Source organism: Chroicocephalus ridibundus, chromosome 6 (assembly GCF_963924245.1).
Source record: "Chroicocephalus ridibundus chromosome 6, bChrRid1.1, whole genome shotgun sequence".
In the NCBI taxonomy this organism is placed as follows: Eukaryota; Metazoa; Chordata; class Aves; order Charadriiformes; family Laridae; genus Chroicocephalus; species Chroicocephalus ridibundus.
This window is the reverse complement of record NC_086289.1, coordinates 43,877,110-43,903,210: the sequence shown is the minus strand read 5'-3', so window position 1 is coordinate 43,903,210 and position 26,101 is coordinate 43,877,110. Positions and strand designations below refer to the sequence as shown.

The 26,101-nt window shown below is 52.7% G+C and overlaps 1 protein-coding gene across 1 annotated transcript; it reads left to right on the top strand.

Annotated features, from left to right (window-relative positions):
- Window positions 1-9,775: 9,775 nt before the first annotated feature.
- On the top strand, window positions 9,776-25,848 carry TFRC (transferrin receptor). Its single transcript, XM_063338213.1, has 19 exons — window positions 9,776-9,859; window positions 11,578-11,648; window positions 13,478-13,691; window positions 14,298-14,520; window positions 14,733-14,876; window positions 15,534-15,627; window positions 15,991-16,113; window positions 17,306-17,401; window positions 17,568-17,707; window positions 18,089-18,258; window positions 18,566-18,685; window positions 19,291-19,376; window positions 19,503-19,566; window positions 19,913-19,980; window positions 20,368-20,435; window positions 20,824-20,905; window positions 21,852-22,073; window positions 22,542-22,682; window positions 22,966-25,848. Exons 2-19 carry the CDS (start codon window positions 11,616-11,618, stop codon window positions 23,206-23,208), a joined length of 2,331 nt encoding a protein of 776 aa, XP_063194283.1. The 5' UTR covers window positions 9,776-9,859; window positions 11,578-11,615; the 3' UTR covers window positions 23,209-25,848.
- The last annotated feature ends 253 nt before the right edge of the window (window positions 25,849-26,101 follow it).

Here is a 26,101-nt window from a genome sequence, read left to right as displayed (position 1 = left end):
TTATGTAGCATATATATCGCAGTGAGGTGGGCTGGGTGTGCCCTCAAGAAAGGAAGAGCTCCTCGGTCTCCTTTTCTGTGTGCTTTTCCTCCCGGCAGCCCCACGTCCGTCGGTGTCACGCTCAGCCGGAGCGGAAGCGACCGAGCCGCGGGGCTCAGCATGGTGGGGGGCTTTGTCTCCTTCAAAGGGGACGAACAAACGGCCGGCGGTCCTCAACGCGGCTGGGGGGATCCTGCGGAAATACCGCAGTCGACACCCTCGGGCGACGCTTCCTCCCGGCTCCGAGAGGCTTCGGATGCAAAGAAGCGTTCTGCGGCCATAAGGCAACGTCTGCCTTTCCAGCAGGCGGCCCGGTGCAACGACGCCGGTTTCCTAGAGCCGCCGCCAACCTCCAAGTGAAAAGGCACCTTGTTTGAAAAACAGAGGGGCTTTCTTTCTGCCACAGCCACCTAAAATACCGCGCTCCGCTGCACATGTGTGCTTTTTGAGGATGACGGGGTAAAAACACACTCGGCGTGGGCCGCAGGTATTTGCTTTGGTTGGGAGTTTTGTTTTCATACCCGTCTGTCTCCTGCAAGAAGTTCACAGGTGAAAATGCTGAGGCTTTTAAAAAGCCCTGCCTCAAACCGACAAATATTTTCCCAGAGAGGCAGCAGAGACGCGGTATGTTTGTGGAAGCGGGGGGTGCTGCTCCCCGGTGGCCCCGAGCCCTCCTGGCTCCATGACACCCACCCGCCAGCGTCGGCCACCCCACGGGGACACCTGCAGTGGCCGTGGGTCGGGCATGGGGAGCAGTCCCGCTTGCCAGGGGAAACCCTTCATCCCCTCGGTGGCTCTTCTTCAGCAGGGCAAGGCTGTCCCCGAGTGATGCTGCCTCCCGTCGCAGGTGGGAGGTGGAAAGCATCCCAAGCGCGGTTCAGTGGGAACCAAGAAAAACACCTCCCTTCCGCTCCTGTTGCCTCCGCCAGTGCCGGATCCACGCCAGGGTGCCGGGCCAGCGCTCCTGCCCCGCTGCATGCTCCCTCTTGCTTCGGCAGGCAAGCGGGGCGGAGGGGCGGGAGGGGGTGGACATGCCCGGAGAGGTGTGGGCACACACCTGGGGGCCCGTGTCGGGTGTGGGGCATACATGTGGACTTACGTGTGTGTGCCCATAGTTGAGACACGGATGTGTGGGTGCGTGTGGTTTGGTCCACCTGGCCGGCGTCCACGAGCACGCCACCCTACTGGGTGCGGGGAGTCGAGGAAAAGGATGGAGGCGTCCAGCATCGCCGGCTATAGCTCGCCTGACAGCAAAGCAACGCTCAGCCCCAGCCAAGGCTCTCTCCTGCTTCTCACTTCTTCCCCCAGGCCCATGCCCAGGGATAAAGCAAAGGGACAAGGCATTTCACCCCCAGGCTCCAAGGGCAAGGAGGAGGAGGAGGAGAGGAGGGAGGGCTGGGGCAGCACCAGTTGCTCCGGAGAGGTGTGCACGGTCACAGGCACCTTTGCCCCTTTTGCATCACAGGGTAATAAATAAAACCGAATTCACATCTGGAGGGAGCCATAAAAGCCGCTGGGACGTGCACAGGCAAAAGAAAGGTGCTTTCTCCAGGGAGGAGTAATCGCACCCAACAAAACCCACGGCGGCACCCGGCTGAGGAGGGAGCCAGGGAGGGTGCTTGCAGGGGCACAGCGGGCTCAGCAGCCCCCAGGGCACGTCTTGTGGACAGACTGAGCCAAGCAGAGCTAAAGAGGAGGCTGAGGCTGGAAACGGTCCCTGCTGACCACTCCTTTTTGAGCCAAGGGTGACTAAAAGACAGGAGGTAAGCACAAATAGCAGCCCGCTCTTCCCTGGGGAAGGGAGCAGGAGAGCTTGTTTCTATTGGCTTGACCAAAGAGGTTTTTTCTTCCACTTTCAGGCCACATCGAGACAAAAATACAAACTGACATTTTATTTCCCCCTAGGGTAAAAGTCAGCTTTTCCCACCGAGTAGGGGCCCGGCCCTGCTGTGTGTGCATCCCAAACGACGCCTGCCAAAACAGGGGGGGACAGGCAAGATTGTGCCTCTGTGTAGCCCACCACGGACATTTGCCTTTGCCACCCTGTCCCTTGCAAGGGGACATGGGGGGACAGTGCCTGCCCAGGGCTGCAGGCTGTCGCAGGGCAGAGCAGCTGGGATGGGAAGGTCAGCAATTTGTCAGAGGCATGGGGCTGCTTATCTCTTGTTTCCAAGAGCTGGGAGAGTCACAGCCCTTCTCCCTTGGAAATTTGCCCCTGATACACTGACCTGCTTCACGTGCTCCACGGAAAATGACACCCCAGGCTCAAGTTTAAATCATCCGTGCCCGTTCCCTGCCTGTGCCCGGGAGCAGGGTCTGGCTACAAACTGCAGCCCACGGATTTCAGCTCAGCCCCTGGTACCCTGCAACAGCCCAAGGGAAAAGCACGACACCGCCCCCCCAGCACCTGAGTGCCCAAAGCATCCCGAAAACATCCCGAGCCCTGTAGATCCTGGAGACGGACCAAGCTCCCCTGGTTTGAGCACCACGTCTCACCCTCTGCTCTGTAAATAAACCTACAAGGTGCATGGCGTCATCGCCTGGGCCCCCATGGCACAAAGCTGGCACGAAGGCAGCCGCGGGCAGGTGTCGCAGCTGCCACCAGCACAGATAAGGGGCAATTAGCAGGTAGGGAGAAAGCTCCCGCTCCCCCTGCTCAGCCCAGCCATTCTAATCCCACCCCAATTAAAGCCCCCTCTTTGCTTTCAGATATTGCTGGGAAGGATTAATCCGCCATAAAACAAGGCGCTTCCAGCAGGCAGACAAGACAAAGCCAAATCTCGGGTTGCAAAAGGCTCCGGCACCTGCCTGGGAGCGTTTAATTACCCTGACAATGGCTTGAAAAGCAGAAAAGCCACCGAGGCCAGGAGAGCCCTGCAATCAAAAACGCACAGAGGAGGCACTGGCTTAGCCTGCTGCTCCCGGGTGCCTGAGGCTGGAGCCTGCAGGATTCAACCCTTTCCCAAGAGCAGAACCACCATCCGAGTCCCCTCTTGGGGACACTTTTTCCCTGCAGAGCTTGCAACGCTGCACAGGGTGCTGGCTGCTTCTTTATGTTGGTTGGTGGTGTTTGTTTTTTCTTTTTCCTTTGTCCTTCGGGCTGCTCTTTTGTCAATAAATGCACTTTCTAAAAACACAAAGCAGTGGACAGGTCTAATCTCCAAAGTGACACGTGCCCTTTATCACAGAGAGTGGTTCCAGCCGAGCAGGCTGGGGCTCTCCTTTATCCAAAAGTGGTAGCGTGTGCACGCATTGCAGAGAAAATCAGGGGTAAAACTTTCCCAGGTTTTCCAGCCCCTTCCCGGGCCCTTTTGGGAGCATAGGAGTGAGCAGAGAGGGACTCTTGCAGGACTGAGGTATAACGGACACTGCAGAGCCCTGTCGGGCAGGCGGATGCCCAGGGCACAAAGCAGACCCCTCTCACCTTATCTTCACATCCTTTCCTGGCTCCATCCAGACATGGCTCAGGGCTCGGCTTTCCAAGGCTGCTGGCGGGGGGGTAACAGTCATTTTCCTTCTGGCTACATGGGCTTCTCCAGCGAAACACCACAATTTGTGGATGGCATCCCTGGCTTTCTAAGATTCAAACCACCGAGTCTGGAAGGGAAAAACCCCGACAGCTCCTGGCTGTGGCAATCGCTGATTCAAGAAAAGTGCTTGTGAAATTGCACGCTTTGCAAAAAAACGACCTGAAATGCCTGCCCGGAGGTACGCTGGAGGCGGAAAGAGAGTGGCTCTGTGCTGCGCTCCAGACACAGATCAGCGAGGGCCAAAAGAAAGTGGGACTGAGGAACCCGTGAGAAACCCATGATCTGGAGGCAGAGACCCCAGGGCTGCGTCCCAGCTCCCCCATGGGCCCTCTCCCCGCTGCCGTCTTTTCCCTTTCCGCTTCCCACCGCTCCAACCCTCTGCCCCTTGTGCCGACGCAATGCCGGGGCCAGGTCCACGGGCAGCCATCAAACACAGGGGCGAGACGGGACCTTTGATGTGCCCCAGGGCGGCCACGCTGCCTCCCCCTGCTTTTCAAAGGCCCGTCCTTGGCCATTGTCCTCGCATCCTGAGCTTGTTTGTACACTCCTCCGACATCCCCAGCCCCGCAGCCCCCCTGCCGCAGCCACAGCCGCCCTGACCCCCCAGATAAAAGCAGCCGGGCTCACTGGGCAGAGTTGCTATCAGAGCAATGCCAAGCGGCGCGGTCCCCGCCGTGCAGCCACGGAGATAGCAGGAGCTTTGCCGGCCTGACCCCGCGCCGCCAAAGGCTCCGGGTCAACAACAGCTCCTGCGAGATCTCTGCCGGCTCCGGCTGTTGGCAGGAGCGGTATCAGCCCCCCACATGCCAAGGATTTGTCCTCGTGCTGCTGCTCTCCCCCCTCATCTGCACCTGGGGAGGGCCAGCACCTTGCCAAAAGACATAACCGATGGGCAGGAAACAACGCTTAAGGCCTGGCTCTTTGCTAATTGCCTCATTTCCCTGCATTCTCTGAGCAGCGATGGAGCAGGGATAACTGTCCCCCCTTCCTCTCTATAGGAAGGCTCGGGTTGTGCAAGGAGCACAGAGAAGTCCCCAGGGCTTTGGGGGAAAATGGGTTTCCCAGCGAAAATGGGTTTCCCAGCAAAACCCAGTCTTTGCAAGCAAAGAAGCCCCCCGTTGGAAGAGACAGCCTGTTTTAACCCCACCAGGGCAGACTATCCAAGCGTGAGCCTCTCTGCTGGGCCTCCGTGCCATCCCCGGGCAAGCAGAGCAGGGGTAACAAGCACCACCATGTCCTCTTCCCTCCTCCTGTGGGCTCTGTGGTGGGAGAGGCAGGGGGAGATGAGCCTCCTCACTGCAGGGAGGCCAAAAAACCCTCTCAGACATCTCTGAGGAGGGGGTCCATGGGGTTCCCCTGGTCTGCATGGTCATAGGGACAAGGGACTGCACCGCTCTCTGCCCCAGGTGCTCGGCGTTCCCGTCTCCTCTCCAGCTGACAGGCTGGAGCACCAGGGCGGCTGCGGACAATGCGGAGATCCGAGCTGGACCCAGGTGCTTCCCCAGGAAGGATGCAAAGATGGGTGTTATTTCGAAGGGAAGACGGAGCTGCAGCCAGCTCTCAGCATTACCTGCCACGTTTCCACTCTCTAAAACGCCTTTTCCTGGCTGTGTGTCGCCCACCCCTCGCCTCCTACACAGCCCCCTGGCTGCAGGAGAAGAGGCAGCAGATCCTCTCCCAGATGCCCCTGCTTGCTGGGATTGCTGGGATCCCCCTCCTTCCTCAGGCTGCACCACAGCACAATGCTGGGAGTGTGACAGAATAACCAGAGCTCCCGAGCACGGCCGTGTGCTCCTGGATTGCCAGGAGCGAGCAGGATGGGGTGACCTCTTCCAAGGCATCACGATGGCTTCTCCTGCGAGGGGCAGATCCAACTGCCTCGCCCCTCTTGCAGCCAGGGCAATTGAGAAATGCAGCAGCACAGCCCAAACGCACGAGGTCTTCCAGAGGATGGGGATCCTCGTGGTGTTGGGAAATTCTTGGATATCGCCTTGCTGCCTGGGGGAGACAGGAGCAGAGACGGCAGGCTCTCCCGGAAGCCATGCTGGACAGCCCCGACGTGGAGCAGGGTGGCAGCACGATTCCGAGGCTGCAAAAACCTGGATTTCCCGGCTCCCTTCTGGGACCTACAATGCCTGATTGCACCCTGGTGCAGCCCACGAGTTGAGCAGGGAGCACAGCCAATGCATCGTTCAGATCTGCTCCCAGGAAGGCAGGAGCTGGCACTGCCACTTCTCACTGTGTCTGTGATGCACAGGAAGCGGCTGACACAGAGGGCAGAAGATCCAAGCCTTTCTTTTGTCCCCAGGTGCCCGTTGTCTGCCTGGCCCTGCACCCTGGGGTGCCTGGGGTGCCTCACAGCCCATAGGAGCCCTTTGACGACCTCCCACCCCATGGGCCATCGCATCTCCCCCAACACTCAGCCTCATCCCAGCAACTCTGACTTGGCACCATGCTCCAGCACTTGGTTCTTGGCTTTTCCATCCCTTCCAGATTGAAGAGCCATGTTAGTCCCAGTACTTCTTGCCATAAAAGTGCTCAAGTCACCTCCCAACGTTGTTTTCGATAAGGGGCTCACAAAGCACGGGACATCCTTTCCAGCCTGTTTATCTCTGTGGCTCCTGTTTTCACTCTGCTTAACTGCCTTCCCAAAATTTTGGGTAGGACAGCTGGTCACACGAGGGTCAGCCGTGCTGCAAAACAGAAGTGAAACTCTATTTTCCTTCCTACACTAATTCCGGAGGAGGGACACTGTCACATCATGGGGTATTGCACAAAGGAATGCGGAGTCATTTGGGTCCAAGTCAGGGGACTCACGAGCCCCTCAAGAGTTCAGAGGAAACGGGGATAAACATTTCCTAAACTACCAGGGCCAAGCCGCGATGAGGAGGAACGCCCCGATGGAAGCCAGGCTAAAGCGAGGTGTCAGGACAAGCATGGAGGCTCCTGCACTGAACTGCAGGCAGGAGCTGGGCCAGGCAAGGAGCAGAGCAGGTGGAAGCCAGCAGGAGCTTAGTGCATGCTGCAGACACCTACAGCACAGTGCAGCAGGGCCCCAACAACTGTCTGCTGCAGCCAGCTTCAGAGTTTAATGCTCCCGGTCTTCAGGAACCCGAGATCTCCAGGTGGGTGGTGGTGGCTCTTGATTTTTATGGGTTTGAACTGTGTTAAAACCAGGCACACGGAGACCACGCGTCTTGCTGGGATGAGGGATCAGGAGTCAGCAGTCACCAATCCTACCTCCCCTTCCCTCCTTGGACATTTCCCAGCTTTGGCTATCTCCTCTCCTCACAGAAATTTTTGGCCGAGGTAAGGAACCTGAGCACCTGGGCTCAGCATCACCCGCTTCGTGAACAAGGCAGGCATCGAGCCCAAAGGAGGTGGCACCAGCCAGTGGTGGCCAGTAGTCAGCCAACTCCTACTACCTTGCAGCCAATGTAAGGTAAAAGGGGCTCAACTGCTCTCAGGAACCACGTTGCATTTGAAGAACTCTCATTTTAAGGTATTTCACTGCCAACGCTGTCTGCGGTGCAAAAATATCTGAGTTTGTAGAATGTCAGCTTTCTTCTCTTTTTCCTGGCAGGTGTAGAAATGGGGAACTGCTCAGCACATGGTCAGGCACACCGCGAGAGGGAACAGAAAACACCTGCAGCCTATATCTGTCAGAGCAGGTTGTGGCTGGCACAGCGGGGCATGCAGCACCTCCTCTGCTAGCTGGCAAGGAGGCACCGCCAACAGAGGCCATGGGGAGAAATAAATCAGAATGACCCTTCCCTGGCTTGCATTTTGGCATCACCCTTGGGAACCTCCCGAGTCTGAGCTCTTCTGCAGTTATCCTTCCTCCAGCAGGACACTTTCATGCTGGAACAGGTCCAGAGGAGGCCATGAAGATGATCAGAGGCTGGAGCCCCTCTGCTGTGAGGACAGGCTGAGAGAGTTGGGGTTGTTCAGCCTGGAGAAGAGAAGGCTCCAGGGAGACCTTAGAGCCCCTTCCAGTCCCTAAAAGGGCTACAGGAGAGATGGGGAGGGGCTCTTGATCAGGGAGTGGAGCGATAGGATGAGGAGCAATGGTTTTAAACTGAAAGAGGGTGGATTTAGGTTAGATATTAGGAAGAAATTCTTTACTGTGAGGGTGGTGAGGCACTGGCACAGGTTGCCCAGAGAAGCTGTGGATTCCCTTTCCCTGGAAGTGTTCAAGGCCAGGCTGGATGGGGCTTTGAGCAGCCTGGTCTAGTGGGAGGTGTCCCTGCCCACGGCAGGGGGTCGGAACTAGATGATCTCTAAGGTCCCTTCCCACCCAAACCATTTATGATTCCATGATTCTATGACCACAGACCTGTGCCTGGCACGGTGTGCCCAGCCATCACACACCAGTACCGGCGCTGCCGGAAGGTGAACGCTTAGAGGAGGGAGCCCAGGAGGAACATAACAAAGAGGACAGGGCTGGGGCTGTCCCCCACGTTTATACTTTCCTGAGCAGCAGGCTGCATCCAGACTGTTGCGTTGAGAAACGATCGGAGGACCCAGCCTGCAGGACTGATCTAATCCCTTTCTGAACTCTCTCACGCCTTTGGCTCCCACCAAGGCAACCTGGCAGCAGCACCGAATGACAGCAGTGTCCTCCCCATGACTGGCATCACCACACCCGGTGATGGATGGAGCTGGAGAAGGGAGAGCCTCGGCACTGGAGCCTGGTGGGTCCATCAGCACGTCTTGCCTGGGAGCTGCTGTCCAGGAGGCTTGTCTCCAGACGGCTGCATCGAGTTTCAGATCTAGTTAATCCCCCCCTTTATCAGCGCAGGAATGTATTGCTTTTCACAAAACATAATCCTCTTTGCAATCATGTGTTCTGCCAAACTACAAACTTTCTGCTCCCATCCTTCTTTCCCGGGAGGGGATTTGAGGCAATAATCCAGGCCTACCGATTTATTTCTTTAATGAGCATGGGACAAATGAGCATGGCATTGCAGAACACGCGTGCACCAAACCTTGACGGGTCCCCCAGTTCCGGCGCTCCTTTGTGGGGTGCCCTGAGCTGAAGGACTGAAGCTGGAAGAGGTGACCTCCACTCCTGCTGGAGGCCAGGCAGCCAGGGCGAAGGAGGAACCCACTCATTGCCCACTCAGGGCAATTCTGGAGACAGCAAACGTCAGCGGGTGCTCGAGGAGGGTGAGATGTTCTGCAGGGTCCGTGCAGTTGGGGTCTTTATGAGATGAGCCATCAGCTGAAAGGAAGCGGAGCGAACATCACAGTCCTGCTAGTCCTCAAGAAGCTGCGGCAGAGTGAGTTTCGCAGCAAGGCTGGTGCCTGCCCATGCTGCGAGCCACAACCCGGCATCATGCTGACAACTAGAGGCACACTTGGCGAGGGCATGGGTGGCTTTCCTAGTTACCCCCCAGTATATTATTTACCACTCTCAGCCTAAACCCGCTGAGCTGCCTCTTTACCAGTTGCTTCCTCTTACGAAGCCTACTGACAGAAGACGCGTGCTAGAGCTCCGCTTTGTCGAACGACCGGTATGTTCCGCTTCTCCTTCAAGTTCCTCAGAAACAGAAGAGGAAACCTCCCCGCTGTGCACCTGCTGGCTTTTCGATACAGAGCTCTGCACACCGGGGAGCTCCCACCGTGGCGTGGGGTCCCTCTGCCCACCCCAGGGAGAGGGCTGGGGTGAGGAACAGTAAATTCAGAGCTAGAGCAATCCCATGGTATCTACCATACTGTGTTCAGCACAGCCTGGGTGGCCACAGAAACTGCTCTGCCGGCCACAAGCAGCCTGTGGCCTGACACGGCCTGTCTGTGCTTCCTGTGTTTATGCACTACTGGGGCTGGTTCTCATAAAGGGCTGCCACGCTCCTCACCGTGCAATTAATTACAATTTCGTGTAGCACATCACGAAGGAAAGGCACCCTCGGTGCCACCGCTCCTTCAGATCTACAAAGGCAGCCCCGAGCACGCGTGACTTGCGGGGACCTGAAGATGCGCTGAGGGCTTCCCAAGCCGGAGCGAGTCCCGCGTCTGCTTTGGACTCACCGGGGAGGAAAAACATTTTTCACACAAATCCGGTCGCCCCGGGGCTAGCAGGAGCCGAGCCGAGCCCAGCCGAGCCCAGCCGCGGGCGGGCGGGCGGGCGGTAGGACCCCGGGGCCGACTGAGGGAGAAGGTACAGCCCCTCCGGGCGCGCTGATTGGCTGCGGGCAGCCGGGGGCGGGAGCCGGCGCGGGGAGGTAGCCGCGCGCTGCCGCAGCCGGTGCGGCAGTTGGGCCCCGGTGTGGTGAGCGGAGGGGCGGCGGGTGAGCGAGCGGATGGGAGCGGGAGGCAAGGCCGCCCTGCGGCGGGCGGGCGGGCGGGCGGGCGGGCGGGCGGCGGCGGGGTGGAGGGGGAGGGGGAGGGGGAGGGGGAGGGGGAGGGGGAGGCGGGGGCGGGGTCCGCAACGGCGCTGCACCAACAGCCGCCCCAGTTGGCGGCGCGGGGTGGGCGGGGGCGCACGTGGCGGCGGCGGCGGCTGCCATGGCCGCCTGACCTTGAAGGCGGGTAGGGCTCCGCTGCGGCGGCTGCCCGCGCTCCCCGAGCGAGGAGGTGGCTGCAAGGCCCGGGTGGAGGTCGGGGGGGAGACGTGTCCTCGGCCGGCAGGCTATCGCTCGCACCGCTTATCTGGCGGCCCGCAGCCGGGCCCTGCCCGCGATAGCGGGGCCGCCCAGCCCCTCGCCGGAGGCTACTCCTATGTTTCTCCTCCCGCCTTTTTTACCTTATTTTTGAGGGATTGTGGGTTGCCTCGGGCCGCTTGGCAGGAGGAGGAGGGAAGGTATTTTCCCCGTGAGGCGCCCGCAGCGCGGGCTCTGTCCCCGGGCTGGCGGAGGGGGGTTTGGGCCTGGTGAGGGGTCTGGGGGGACCCTGCGCTCCCGGGGAGCATCCATCCCTGCCAGGAGTGCCAGGCCCTTCGCCCTTCCCTGGCTCTTCCCATGGCCTGGCTTTCAGGAGCCTCTCCGTATGCACACCCTGTTGTGCCCTGCCTGCCAGGCGGGGACCTGGGCCTCAGGTTGTCACTTGGCAAAGGCTCCTCAAAGCCGCCAGGGATTCATTTCCGTGTGCTCTGGCTCAAAATACAAGGTGAAATGAGCGGGTAGCCACTGTTAACTTTTGATCTCCAATTAAAACCTGCTTATATTGCAGGGCTCCCAGGTCTAATCTGCAAGCACCTGAAGACCTGTTCAAAGCCATTTTCTAGCAGCATTGCTTGAGGGCATACTCCAGTTGCATGCTCCCAACCTAATTGCCTATCCCAAGCTGTTTAGTCACTAACTTATGAAGCTTTTTCAAGAAAAAATGCTGAAGGAAATCAGTTACAGTTTACCTTTCGGATAAGTTTGTTGTCTAGAGAAATCCAAGCTATAAAAATTACTGAAATGCTTTTGGAGACCTGCTCTGGGCTATTCTGGGAGGCTGTTCAAAACTGAAATTGCCCTCATAAAGTGATAAAGAATATAGGTATCTAGAAGAGACCTTGCAGTTAGAAGTGTTTTGGCACGGTGGGAGTTTGTGGTGCTTTTGACTTATGGCATCGTGCCTCTTATGGCTACCAGTCGGGCTCTTGTCTTCATCCTGCCATTGAGGGGGATCCCGGGAACCTTAGATACATGGTGTCTGTTTTCACAGTTGAGCAAGTGTCTCTTGCCAGCACTCCCTGGGTGGAGGTGGCCCTACCATTGATAAGACACCCTTGGGTGAAATGAGCCTTTTTGAGACTGTGTTCCTCACTTGTATGCACACATCCATCCCTGGAGTTCAACAGAAAGAGTCGGTTTGTTCATCAGAACTTATATTTGAAGTGGGAGTGTGTGAACTTCTCACTTGTGTCCAAGGTTGATGTGGGTTCATGAATGTTGTGACTTTGAAGCATGCACATAAAATCCATGGGCAAGCATTGGACTAATGGTAGTGACTGACCTTGGACATCTTATGTAGTGCAAGGGAACAGCCTGACTTGACTTCTTGTATTCTGAACTTCTAGGGCTTTGGTGAAGTTGGTGAGCACTCCTCCAGAAGGCAATGGACCATGCCAGAGCAGCAATCTCTAACTTGGTAAGATACAATCCCCCTGTGCCATTTGTCTCTTGGTGGGCTGATAACACAGCAGAAGAAAGGTTCAACAACGCCTGTGTTGGTATCAGAGAAGATGATGAGTCCAAAGCAGCGTTAGATGCTACTGTGTGGGTTGTGAGCCAAAAGTCACAGTAGCTAGCGGGCCATGATAAGGAGGTGGCTTAAGCAGTTCAGTGCTGGTGAAGTTATCGTTAACTGCTTCGATGTCTTGGGTCTCTCAGGAAGCTGATAAGGAGCTGGGGTGAGCCTTGAACAATGTTCCAGGAGGAAGTGCTGCTGAGGAAGCTGATTAAATGGCTCTCAGGACAATCAACATGTGTTCTTTTATGTTAATAGAATTCTTGGGAGTTCAACCACAAGTCCAGCCTTTGAATTCGACCTGTGCTTCAAAACAAATGTGCGGGAGGAAGTAGCTCAGAGCTTGCTCAGACAAGCCTGCTGGTACTAGAGAGCTTGGACTGTGAAATGACCCTAGGTTAGAGCTGCAAATGTGATGGCTTGATCTCTCAGCAAGCATGGAGGATATGTGGGGTTGTGGCATGTCCTCTGCCAAGCGTGAGGGAAACCAAGATATCAAGCAGTTGAGCAGGGAGACGACTAGGATAGACTGTGGTGTTGCCCTTTCCAAAATGTGAGCAGACAGCCACTTTACTGAGGGTGGTGTGGGCCAGAATGGAACTGCAGGTCTGAAATGACACTGGTTTAGTTTTGACCAACCAAGCCAGTATCTGGTCTCTGCACCTCCAGCTGCTGACTTGTAGTTAGAGAGTGAGATGATAACTGTGGATGAGCTGCTGAGGATGTAACAGGGCTTAGGCGCTTGCCATCAGCTGCTTCTCCAGTACAGTGGAGAGAGGCTACAGGACTGTTGCTCCCAAAACTTTTTCTCTGGCCTTTTAGCCAGTCTCCTGCCTGTTCCCAGCACAACTGTGGCCGCAGGCAAGTTCAGTGACCCTAATGGAAGCTGAGTGGTTCTGCTCAGTGCCTGGCTATGCCTGGAATTGAGTTTTAACTGCTAATTTGAGCAACTGCCTTGCACACGCGCTGTTGTTCTGTGGGCAGTTGGACTGTATGTTGTAGCTGTTCAGAAAAGTGAGCTCCAGATGGGAAGCAGCTCTGCCTAGGCACTGATAAAGCCCTGTTGAAAGGTTCCAGTCGCTGGTGGCTGCGGGAGGTGTATCCTCAGCTTTCTCTCTCTTCAGCCTAGCTGCTTTATAATACTCATCAATAGTGTAATTTAACAGTAGCCTGGTGCAGTTTAATACAAGATTATCTAGATACTGGATTTTCTGATATTATATATATCTGATATATATATATATCTGATTATCTAGATACTGGTATTTACCTCAAAGGGGATGTGGTTCAAAGGCACAACATGGAGGCGTTGCCTTGCCTTTCCTCTGTCCTGATCAAAGTTCCCTCTGTGTGAGTTGCACATGTTCAGGTCAGATCAGTGCTGATCAGCACTTCTGATTAAGATCAGGAGTTTCAGCTTCAATCAGCCTTTGCTCTGGGGTCACATGGGAAATGCAATTGCCATTGGCTGTGTCATATCTGTAGCAGACTCCAACTTGGCTCTGAACTTGTGCGGGGCAAACAGATGCTAAATAGACTCTGGAGACCCTGAGTGGGTCCGAGTTTAACTCGGTGCATTCAAAGCAGCCAGCCTGACTTTTTGACAGGCTGTGCTGGAGCAGTTTCAGATGAACAAGCCGTATGTGGTTTGGAGCATAGGTGCAGTTGGCTGCAAGGACTGTAGGCTGGTGTAGCAAACTCTTCCATCAGATGACTGTCTTTCAATACAGTTTGGTGTCGAGCCGACGTCATACACACGCTTCAGCATTGCCCGACAAATGGATGGCGACAACAGCCATGTGGAGATGAAGCTGTCTGCTGATGATGAGGAAGGAGGGGAAGTTGGGAGGCCAGAGCACCTGCATGCCAGCATGCCTCCTCCACGGAGGATTGGCAAGAACCTCTGCTTCCTACTCATCGCAGCTGTCCTCCTCCTTTTGATTGGTAAGGAAGGGTGGGAGACAACCACATGGAGTGGACTCTGGTATTGAGCATATCTGTGGCTGTTACCATTTGGATTTGTATTGTTTCATGAGATAATTAAAGAGGCCGGAGCCTCTTGTCACTAACTCTAAGTATGTCTATCTCTGACTAATGGTACAGAATTGGCACAAAGAAGTGTGAAGTTTGACAGTGGAACTGTCAAATAAAGGGCTAACCGGTCCCTGTGGCAAGTGTACTCATTTTCCCTCAATTAACTCTTAACACTTCTCTAGAACTGTGGGTCAATGTAACAGTAAAGCCTCTGGTGCTCATCTCCCAAGGATTTTAACACTGCCGCTGACTTAAAATAAGCAGTCTCCTTCCCAAGTGGTGCCGGAGGGACTCTGCCAAGCACGAGATTGGATTTACAGTGTACCTTAAAACATGCCAGCTCAGGCAAAATGTCAGGCTGCGTATTCCTGTCTGTCCTTAGGTACGCCAGCTTGTAAAAAATGATGAGACCAGAGGTGCATCTTAACCCTGAAGCTGCTTTGAATGCATTTGTATGTTGTGGGGCTGGCTTAGTCATCTTTCTGCAGCACAAAGAAATACCTGTTCTGTCTGTAGGGTTTCTGATTGGCTACTTGAGTTACCGTGGACGAATGCAGAAGGCTGGCAGGTGTCTGGATGGAAGTGGCAAGTGTGAGATGACTCCTACCACATCCTACTTAATGGATGATGATGAAACTGAGGAAGAGGAGGTTCCTGGACCACCTGTCTTCTACTGGCCTGCTGTAAGAGATCTGTTTTCAAAAAAACTGTCAGCTGGGCATCTTCAGGACAACTTGAGGTAACAGTTCCAGAAAGCTTAGCTACAGCTATAAGAGGCGCAGCCTGTGAGCAGGACTTGGGCTCCTTTGGAGAACAAGGGCATTAAAGATGTTGTGGGGTGACATGTGGTTAAACATGGGCTTAAATGGCCCATCCAGCTTGGGTTTGCATGCTGGAGCACTGCAGGGCAACCTGGTGCTGTAGCTTAAGCTGTACGTCTGTTACCTACAGGCAAAGAGCAACTAAGGACTCTTTTGAAGCTGGCCAGAGTGAAGATGAGAGCATTGCCAGCTACATTCATGACCAGTTCGCCAGCTTCCTCTTGGACGAAGTGTGGAACGATGAGCACTACATTAAACTGCAGGCGAAAGGCAGGTACGTTAATGGAGAGATGTAGATATCTTCTTTACAGCATAGATATCTGTAGTCTTGAGCAAACGTGATTTCTGCTTAAAGCAGTGCAAAAATTGTGAGCCAGTTCCCTGTCTCCAAAGAAGGCCTTAATCTAGGCCAGCAGTAGCTGCTGCTGTCTCTTCTCAGGCTTTCTAAATCCAGAGGGCACAGTAGCAGCCCTCTGGATTTTTTTCTGGGACAGCTGTTTCCTCAAAGTGTGCTTAGGAAGTGGAGAGAAAACAAACATGAGTAAATACTCAGCTGAAGGGCAGATTCCCTGTGTCCATGACTGCTAGCATGGGCAACTCTCTCTTGTCACCCAGGTGGGTGTTGCAGACCTGGCAGTGGCTCCTATAGTAGCTCAGGAGGGTATTAGTAAGCACTGTGTTGGCTGACAGCTCATACCCTCGTGTCTTACTTGTCCCCTCACGTTGCGGGAAGTTAATTTGCTTAGTTCATTAATGCCTCTGAACAACCCCAGAGATTCTTGCATAGATGTACTGGGATGAGTCTACCTGTTTCAGGCTCTGCACTGACTTGATCAGAATTGCTAGGGCACAGACCGAAATATGGGAGCTAGTTAAATACGGAGTTTATTTATGAAAGAACATAACACTGTCTCTTTACATTTAACGGTAGCAACAACACCGTGTCTATTCTGCAAGACGGTAAAGAAGAGATACTGGAGAGTCCTGATGCATATGTGGCATACAGCAAGAGTGGCTCAGTTGTTGTAAGTGACTCCAAGAAGATCCTGGAAATGTGCTTGCATGCTTACCAGGTGGCAATGTCCAAAATATGTCCCTTCAAGATATGGAGTGTATAAAGCCCTCCCCAGTTAGAAAGCTGGGGATGGTGGTGGGGAGAGTGGGGTGAGGTGTGGGTCCAACATGGTTTTATTACTTCCGCAAGATGCAGAAGTAACTGCTTAAACTTCTTTGCTGGGATCCAGAACCTTGACAGAAGTGCTGCTCCAGCAGACATGTGGCATGTAATCAGAGTTTACATTGAGCTGTTAACGGGAGTCACTGTAGGCTGTTTCAGGTAACTTACTGGCATAGGACTGCTGTGTTTATAACCGCTTTTTCTGTTCCAGGGCAAACCAGTCTATGTGAACTACGGACGAAAAGCTGATTTTCAGAAGATAGAGAAGCCAGGTGTTTCACTGAATAACACTGTAATCATCTTCAGAGCTGGAAAAATAACCCTGGCTGAGAAGGTAAGCAGTCTGTGCCCCAAAGTCTGGCCAGACTTGGCAGCAGGAAGCTATGCTTCCTCCTCTTGAAGACACACCTCTGTGCCTCAATTCAGGTCTCTGAAATTCATGTATGTAGGCTTGTCCCTGCAGGTCTGGTCTTGCTTGTTTGCACTAAGCCTCCACGTGCAGGTCTGGACACCAAGACTGAACAGATCAGGTTACCATTCATGGTAGCATTCTTCTTGGCCTCTGGCAGCCTTGCTGGGACAGACAAGTATCTGCAGTGAGGGAGCTGGGAGGCAGCCTGGAGGCTACAGGGTGCAGAGCTGGCCGGTATTGCTAGATGCAGCAATAGGGCTGCTAGAAGCAGAACAGCCTTGCCTCCAGAGCACCTCTTGCTGCTGCAGCCAAGTACTTTCAAAGCTTGGCTGCAGTGTCTCACTTGGGCCCTTACTGACTGTTCACTTGGACCAAGTGAAGGTGCTGGCACTGCATGCCCAGTCAGCCAGCTGCCTTGCATGTTGTTGTAGTGTTCCCTCTGTAGCGAGCAGAACCAAATAGCCAAACAGTTTAAAGGATCCAAATCCTTTCTGCTGCCTTTCAGATGGGTGTTTCGGGGGAGGCTGGGGCATAGGACTTCTTCCAGTCAGACTGTGCCTATCTGCGTGCATCACAGACACAGGCAGAGCTGAAAAGTGCTTCTGCAAGGGGTGCTCGCTGGTTCTCCAGTCCCCTTCCCACTTTTCAAACTGGTGTTTGTACTGGTGGTGTACTGGAGACAGCTGGGTTGTAGGTGTATTAAACAGAGACGTGACCAGACCACTCTGCCTTCATTTTCCATGTGAGGATGAGCCTCCAGTGGCTGCTTATCTTGTCTCGAGACTAACCTAATCTTGGGAAAACAGATGGAGCATAATCAAAATTAAATAAGATCTTTCTTCTAAGCTGCTCTGAGGAGCAAGTATGAGCTGAAGGAATCATAGGGTGAGACACTAACTGTGGAATGTCATAACTGTTCAAAAGGGTGTTAGACACACTTTGCCTGGAGTAGGACTAATCTGCTAGTATTTACCTTCCTTGTGTATCTAGCACTGTCAGGTAGCTGTTAAAATCTGTTGTGGAGGAGCACAGCCTTTGACACCCTTACTCCGTATACTTGCTTTAGCTCCCCATTCTTGCAGTGCAAATGTGTAGTTAATGTACTTTGCTTCAGGTTGCAAATGCCCAAGAGGCAGGAGCTGTTGGTGCCCTGATGTACCTGGACCCCTCTGATTACGAGAACACAGAAACGCTTGTCCCCTTTGGACATGTGAGTATGCAGCTGGCTCCCCTCTTCATTGTTCTCTTGAACCTTTCTTACTGTGGGCTGCAGCAGTCCTTCTGCAGGCCTCCGGGTCAGAAGTGCTTCATGCCTTTGTGTAGATGGAAACTGTTGGGCTCCTCTGAGACTAGAGGACTCCTCTTGCTTTTCACAGGCCCACCTTGGAACTGGAGACCCTTTCACCCCAGGCTTCCCATCTTTCAACCACACCCAGTTCCCACCAGTGGAATCTTCCGGACTACCTCGCATTCCTGTTCAGACTATCTCTAGCAAAGCAGTAGGCAAGCTGTTCAGGTAACTGCTTCTCCTGGCTTGCAGGCTAGGCTGTAGTGACCCTCTTGCAGGGGTGAGGATGGTGTTGAGGTGCTGTGGGTCCAGGGAGCTCTCTACTGGTCTCTGCTGTGTATCGCAGGGAGCGCTTGCTGGAACTGCCTGGTGAAATGAAGCTTGTGTCCATATCTCTTATCTTAGACTGATCTTAATCTAGTGTTGGATTCCTCTTGGCCTTTGCATCTTACCTCTCCCCGCATAATCAGCGGGACAGGTCTGCAAGCTATTTTCTGAGCAGGCCCTGAACAAGGCTGCACCTGCAGTTGCAGGCTTGCTTTTTTCTTAGAATAGCTAAATGAAGTCAGAGCTGGATAATGAGTTCAAAGGATCTCTCTTTTCCCTCAGTAAAATGCATGGAGAGGAATGCATTCTGGAGTGGAAAGGTGGGGTCGTGGGATGTAAGGTGATGCTGAACAGCACAAGCAAGATGACTGTGAAGCTGAGCGTGAACAATGTTATGGTGGACAGGAAGATTCTGAACATCTTTGGTGCTATCAAGGGATCTGAAGAACCAGGTAACAGCAACTGCCTTGTGGCTCAGTCTTGAGGGGAACCCTTCCTCTTCTGTGGTCATCAGAACGTGACAGCTGCTCACAGACAGGCACAACCACTTCTTCAGCAGAATTAAGACCCTTCACTGAGGATCAAGGGAAAAGCTGAACTGTGCTGCCAGGGAAGGGCTAAATGAGAACAAGTAGGGTGCCAGGTTCAGGGGTCAGACTCCTTACTCTGTTCCTAGTACAGAAGCTCAAAGCTGATGTTCTGATAAATGGTGTTTGCGACCTGAAGCTTGCAGCTCAGATCTTGATGTCTCCTTTGTAGATCGGTATGTTGTCATTGGAGCCCAGAGAGACTCATGGGGCCCAGGAGCGGCCAAGGCTGGTGTTGGAACTGCCATGTTGTTGGAACTTGCCCGTGTGATCTCAGACATGGTCAAAAAAGGTAAATATTTGCGTACAAAAGCATGGGAGTGGGAGGTAATGCACATTTAGCTCTGTGTGTGTTAGCACTGGGGGGCCCAGTTGCAAAATAATCCTTTAGGAAGGCGTAGGGAATCTGACAAAGCTTCCTGTGACACTGTTACTTGTCCAACACAGACAACTTGTCTGCAGTGAGCGCTCGCTTCCAAGGGACTGCCTGCTTGTATCTGTTATGGCTTGAATGCAAGAATGTCCTTGCATTCATGTGATGGAGACATCAGACTTGAGCTGTCTATTGGACAGCCAGGCCTGAAGGTGGGAAAATACTGAAGTAGCTGACCACTAGAGTGGCGAGGGCTGCATGGTGGCACTCAGTGTGAGTGCTTTTGTCTCCAGGGTTAACTTTAGGCTCAGGCAGCTAAACAGAAAAGGGGGGAAACGCAAACAGCATGACTTTCCTACACAGCTCTGCAGCGTGGGGGAGGCAGGGTGCTGTGTCTGTGCAGCCAGTAGTGTGCACATGTGTCTGCAGCAGCCAGAATGCCTCAGCTATGAGGCAATTCATCAACCCAGGTCCTCAGTGTCCATGGGGGAAGGGCAGACATCTCAGTCTCTCTCTCTTTGCAGAGGGCTACAAACCAAGGCGCAGCATCATCTTTGCTAGCTGGAGTGCAGGAGAGTACGGAGCTGTGGGTGCTACTGAATGGCTGGAGGTACTGTTTCTTTGATAGACTTCTACGTGATGACTGTGTGGCTGTGATTTCCTGTTGCTATGGGTGAAACATTCTGGTGTTGTACTGTTCATCTTAAAATACTGGTTTGCTTTTTTTTTTTTCTAGGGGTATTCTGCCACTCTGCATGCCAAAGTCTTCACTTACATTAACTTGGATGCTGCAGTCCTAGGTAACCTGCCATGCTACTCTTAACTTTCTTGAAACTGAGTGGGACCTGAATAGCTTGACAGATGTACCTGAAACTCCAGGAATGGGGACTGTGACAAAAGTTGATGCTGGGTGTTTGGCTGAAGACTGACACGACTCCATTTATTCTGTTGTCATTGAAGCTGGGAGGCTGCTGCAGCATGAGGCAGGAGGCAGCTCTGCTAGGTCCCAGAAGAGTGTCTTGTGTCAGTTGAAGATCCTTTGGCAACAAGTTGTAGATCAGTTGTTGCTCAGTCACAGGCCTGAGCTGCTCTAGCAGGAGTGAGTAATTGTGCCAGCATGTCAAACACCTGTTCTTTTTTTTGCAGGCTTCAACCACGTGAAGATTTCTGCTAGCCCATTGTTGTACACGTTGCTGGAGAGAACTATGAAGGGGGTGAGTTGAAGGGTCTTGACCTAATCAAGGTGACTGGTTTTAAGGAGGAACTGAAAGCAGCCAGAGCTGTGCTGGGTCACTTTCTCCAGCTGGCACCTTCTGAGGAGAAAGCCCTCTTTAGGAGAAAGGGTTGAGATACTCTGGAGGGCCTTGTCTAGAGTCAGCTGGGCTCTGGGAACTGCAGTTCGTGCATGCAGAATCTAAAATCAGCAAATGCCACAGTTCAGTGAGAGCTGAATGTCTGTCTGGCATGAACTCTGCCTGTGTGGAGAAAGGTCAGGGCAGCACACCTGACTGTGGCATCTGCACAGCAATGCAAGCTCCAGGATGGACCTGGAAGCCCAAGCAGAGGTCAGAATAAGTGCAGTGACTGTCGTCTCTGTGCAGGTGAAGGACCCAGCAAAGAATTCGGAAACCCTGTATGACAGAGTTGGCTCTGACTGGGTAAAAACAGTGTAAGTATTGTCATTGGGCTCTTTGGGAAAGCAAGTCTCCATAAAGGAACAAACTAAATGGCTTTTGCTCTTTGTCATACGTGGGCTTTACCCGCTGCGATGGCATTGGGCAAGTGTGAACAGTACAACACTAGTTGTGCTTAGTGCTGCCCCAAGCTGCCTGTAGGCAGCCCAGACACCTTTTTGTAGGGCAAGAACAGCCTTGCACAAAGACCGGTGGCCAGAAATGGACGAGCAGCACTCGGCACTTGGCTGGGACTCCTTGCCAAAACCAGTCTTGTCTAGACAGGGTAGTCCAATTGTCTCAGAACTTCAACTCTAGGGCTTGTAGCTTGTCTCCTGGGATGTCCAAACCAGTTAGTAACTACTCAGTACTTGTCTTTTGTAGTGTTCCTCTTGGTCTGGATAATGCAGCGTTCCCTTTCCTGGCTTACTCAGGAATCCCAGTGGTTTCCTTTGGTTTCTACAACGTAAGTACTGTCTGTCTGTTGTACTCATTCCACGGAAAATGCTGTAAGGATATCTGCTCTCCTGTATGGCAAAGCACAAGCTGTTGTCCCAAGCTCGTTGTCCATGCAAGAGCCTCTCTGGGGCAGGAGATGCAGCCTCTGGACCTGGTGGCTGTGGCAGTACTTGCTGCGAAGGCTCCCGGGCCATGGTTGGCCTACAGTCTCTGCTCTGGAGTCCTGAGCAGTTGTGTTTTGTTGGGAGAGGGGGCGCTTGCTCTTCTGGAGGCTCAGACTTTAGTGATTGAGAAGCTAAAAGCACTTAAACAGAAGAGTTTAGTTGTTTAAAAAGCTGTTACTGCTTCAGTGAAAGAGTGTAGTACAGCCTGCTGGTCAGCAAGCAAAGTGCACTGGGGAAGCAGTACCGTTGGCCAGAGCAAGTATTAACTCAGACTGTTGGGGTCTGGTGCTGCAGCTTGGGCCTGGCAAAAATGGCATCAGCTAAGCAGCATTCTCTGTTACTGCAGGTGTGCAGCTGGGACCCTTTCTGGTAATGGCTTCCTCTGCTTATGAATGCTTGGATTTTGTTAGCATCAGGCTTGTTCCAGAAAAAACCTTGAGTTATCCTGCCAAGAAGGGTTGGAGGGTGCTGCCAACACATACCAAACTGGGTGCTGGAGTTTGCCTGTCTGTAATTCTTCAGTGAACTCTGAGGGGGGAGGAACGTCTATGTGTCTTTGGGTCTAACAAACGAGCAGAGCATCTTGCTGATCGTTGGAAACTGTGAGGGACAAAATGCAGGAGCTCCATTCCCTTCCCCTGTGCTTTGAAGTTTTGCCACTCAAGCCTTGCTACTTAGCAGCACAAAGAGATGGAATTTGGTGGAAGTAGCAAGCAAACTGTAGTGGGAGGTGAAAAATCCTAGCTGGAGAAGCACTTTTGCCTAACTTCAATGCCTTCTTTCTTGCAGAAAGATAAGGAATATCCCTTCTTGGGCACGACTCAGGACACTGTGGAGAACCTGAAGATGACTGACAACTTTTATGGTCTTATGCGTGCAGCTGCAGAAGTTGCTGGACATATAGCACTCAGGTTGACCCATGATCATGAGCTCTTCCTGGACTTTGAGAGATACAGTGATGAACTGCTAGCGTTCCAGGAGAAGTTTTTGCCCTACAGTCGGGATGTGGAGGTAAGAAAGGCTCTGAGTGCACCAAATCCCTGTAGACTGTTATGGGGCCATGTATTATTAAGGCTCTGCTGTCATTGGATACAGCAGGGTGGACATCTTCCTCTTTTGGGAGTGTAGCAAGCTGTGACCTGAATTGATGTTCCTTATAGAGCAGTGCAGGCAGAGTAGCTGTGGCAGACAGATTTAGCTAATCTGGCTCTGGTAAGCTCTTGAGGAACTGGATGTGGATGGTCTTTCCGCTGGTTATCATTCATAGCACTTTACATCTCATTTGCACCTCTGCTGAAAGCTTACAAGAAACTGTGGGTGGGGAGAGACGTCACTGAGCTCAGCAACCTCAGACGAGCCTGCCAGGAACTCGCTCTACTACTCAGTTAAATTGTCAAAAAAAAAAAACCCAACACTTTTCCATGGTAAGAGAGCAGCAAAAGAAGAAAATCAGGTTTGCTAACAGCTCCTCCCTCACAGGCGCTGGGGCTGACCTTGAACTGGCTGTTTTTTGCCCGTGGTGACTTCCAGCGAGCTACAGATGCACTAAGAAGAGACATCGCAAACAGTGACAGGGAAAACAAGATTGTCCGCAGAGCCCTGAATGACAGGATCATGAAGGTGGGTATTTGCAACTGGTTTTTCCTTTCCTCACGAAGGAGGAGAGTGCCAGCTGGGCCAGGCCTCTCCCTTAGGAGCCATGGGCACCATGCAGACTGGAATCTCTTCTGTGTCAATGTGGTTGACTCCTGCGCTTGCTGTCAGGAGAGGGTCTGGCCCTTGCAGAGCTGCTGCACGAAAGGGCTGGGTGGGGATCAGAGGCTGGGAGCTTGCGATGGGGCAGATCAGGAAAGAAAAACTTGGGAGGTGAGAGTACAACCCTAAATTTGCATCTCTACTACAGGTGGAGTATGACTTCCTCTCCCCATACCTCTCGCCAAAAGATGCTCCCTTTCGCCACATCTTCTTTGGCAAAGGCTCCCACACCCTGCAGAGTCTGCTGGAGAACCTGCGTCTGCTGAGAACCAGCAGGGACAGCATGGATGTGAACATGCTGAAAGAACAGCTGGCCCTGACGACCTGGACCATTAAAGGAGCTGCCAATGCCTTAGTGGGTGATATCTGGGATACAGACAACGAATTCTAGACACGGCAAACATCTGGTTAAGGTACAGGATTAGGGAAACCCACTCTGTAACATGGCATTATTTTTTCCTGTAGATTTTCTGGCAACAGTTTTTTTTTTTTTTGACCAAAGCTGAGCATAAAATTTAAATCTCACCTTGACAAATTCACAGGAGGCAGTTTTAAAGCAGGTACTAAGATTACCATGAAATCTCCTCTGACCAGGCTCCCATCTGACCACAGTCTAAACCGGTCGCGTACAGCTGCTTGTAGGGCTTGCTCTCCAGTGTACCTGAGAACTAACAGCTCAGGTGACTCCTGAACCGGTGCCTTGAGTGGGGAGGTACCTCATCTATTTAGGGTTTTAATTGTTGGCCCCCTAAACCTAGTGACAAAATGGATTCCTCTTAACACTTGTAATGAGGATCCCTTCTCTGGCAGGGAGCTGCAGAGACCAACCTGTAGTTCAAAAATAAAACAACATAGCAACAGCCCGCAAGTGCTGGATTATCAGCAAGCTCTGAAGTGTCCGGCCTGCCTTTGCTCAACAGCAGGGTCCCAATGACATCTTGGAGGCTTGCTTCTGCTGAGGCAGGTCTCAATACCCAGGGAAAATGACCCAAAGATTATCTGATGCTCCCTTTATATCCTTAGCTGGCACCTCAGTGAGTCCTGCAGCATTGAGGAATGGCTCTAGACTGACACTTCAGACCTTGCTGCTCTAGGGCCTTTAGTGAAATCGAGTCTCTTGCTGGCCAAACCTTGTTTGACTGATGCCATTTTGGTGGCTCTTGTTTGGCACTGAGATATTTATTTGTTTATTTATTTATCAGTGACAGCGTTCACTATAAATGGTGTGTTTTTTTATAGAAGATAATTATCGGAAGCAGTGCCTTCCATAATTATGACAGTTATACTGTCGTTTTTGAATAAAGCAGCATCTGCTATTACAATCAAACATGATACTGGAACTTTGCATTTAAAATAATCTAAACAGGCCCCTCCAAAAGAAGAAAGAAAAAAAAAAAAGTCTTTGAAAACTAGCAATTAAGCTTTCTGTGGCAAAAACACCCCTCTGGAAGAAACTTGGAGGTGTAAACCGGGTAGCAAGTCTCTGGGTTGTGCTCCAAAATGATCCTTGACATGCTAAAAACCTGGGTGGAAACTCAGATAGTAGAAATTCGGCTTCCCTGCGGTGTCTGTGCCTCTGTGGGCTTCAGACTCCCTTTCTGGATGCTGTGTGCTCACTTGGGGAGCACAGTTCCCTTCCCAGCCCTGCTGGAGGGGCTCGCTGTGGAGCCCGAGCTCCACTCACAGCAGCACACGCAAACTTCTTGTACTTCAGATTAGGCATCGGCCCAATTTTTAAATGGCAGCTTCCTGCAAACTTCCAGTACCTTATGTATCGTGAAACCTAATTGACATTATCGGGGGCAGTGTCTTCCATAATGTGTAAAGAACAAGGTAGTTTTTGCCTACCACGGTGTTATATCGGAGGCAGTGACCTCCATATGTTGCACTATGGGTGTACGTAATTATCGGGGACAGTGTTTCCCATAATTGTTCTATGCTTACCATGCAATGTCATCTGCGAAGCTTGATGGTTAGTATCTAACACGGATCCCGCAGTCCTATTTCTTTCCACTCTCCTGTGGTGATGCAGATACAAACTTTGGTCTGTTATGTCCTTCCCTAAACTCTCCCTTCTCTGTAGGTTGAACTGTTTCAAATAGCTGTGCTGTCTTGAAGTGGCTTGCTGGCGCTTGAATATTTAGCGGCAACTAGGCTAGTTAGACTGTGTGCTCTGTGATTTAGTAAACTTCCTTCAAATCAGTTGCAAAGACTGGGGTAGTTATAGGTGAATGTTAGGCCTTGGGGCTGACCGCTGCCTGGAGCGCTCAGGTCACCGCTCTGGGTGGGTGTGTGTGCTGCTTAAGAGGCTGTGGCACTGGGGGGATGCTGGTGTCCGTGTGTGGGAAGCAGCTTGCTTACTCGAGCCTTGCTGGAAACTCGTGCCTTGGGTGTTGTGTGGACGGGAGGGAGATCAGTGGCACCTTTCTCGTGGTGCCCCTCCTCTCCCTGACCTGAAGCTGAACGTTCCTGCTGTTGGACACCTGCTAAACTGTACAGCCTGTTCCCAAAAAGCAGCTGGCTGGTTGTCCCCAGCCCCATGCTCTGCAAACAGTTTGATCTGGCTTTTAAACCTAAAGCGAGCGAGTGACCTGAGCCCTGACAGTAGCCCTTGAGGGAAAAGAAATCTGTTTGCTGGTGTAGAGACCTGGGCCACCTCCAGGAATGGGCAAGGACAAGCCCCCAGCCCAGTTACTGAGCTCATTGCTCACTAGCTTGGAGGGCTGGACTTTCATCGGGAAGCCTGATGCCCAGGCTCGTGCAACTCCTTGCTCTTCCTTAACTACCCTGCTGTCTCTGAGGCATGTGTACAACCCTGTCTGTGTTACTGCTTCCTAGTGACGCTTCTCTGGATGGCATTAAGAGCTGCTGTCTGGGAGTCCTCATGGTAGTGTCTGCATGCATCTTGATGTCAGATGTAAATCATGCGCTTTACAGCCAGCAGAGAAAGACAAAGCCTGTCTCCTGGCTCGGCAGCACAACCGTGATTACTGGGATGTTGGGATGCCTTGCTTGGTGCTGGCATCTGACTGTGGGGGGGTGGGAGGGAGGGCTAAACTGTGTTTCTGGGTTACCTGCTGTCTGCTTGAATAAAGTTTTAAAGCCTCAACACTCACCTCGTCTCATGGGTTCTTGTAAAGCCGCGATGTTGTTATGGGCATGGGTGAACTCAGGCAGCTGGAGGGAGGCTGCTCTCCTGCCCCATGAGGGCCGGCAGCTCCGCTTCCACATTGTTGACTTGCAATAGCAAGTCTAAACTTCACCGTGCTGCTTGGCTGAGTCCT

What these genes read in the sequence shown, in the direction of transcription:
- TFRC (XM_063338213.1), top strand. Translation starts at nt 11,616, where the DNA reads ATGGACCATGCCAGAGCAGCAATCTCTAACTTG. An exon ending in GAGCAGCAATCTCTAACTTG is followed by an intron (nt 11,649 to 13,477) that starts GTAAGATACAAT and finishes CTTTCAATACAG; the next exon opens with TTTGGTGTCGAGCCGACGTC. An exon ending in CAAGGGATCTGAAGAACCAG is followed by an intron (nt 18,259 to 18,565) that starts GTAACAGCAACT and finishes TCTCCTTTGTAG; the next exon opens with ATCGGTATGTTGTCATTGGA.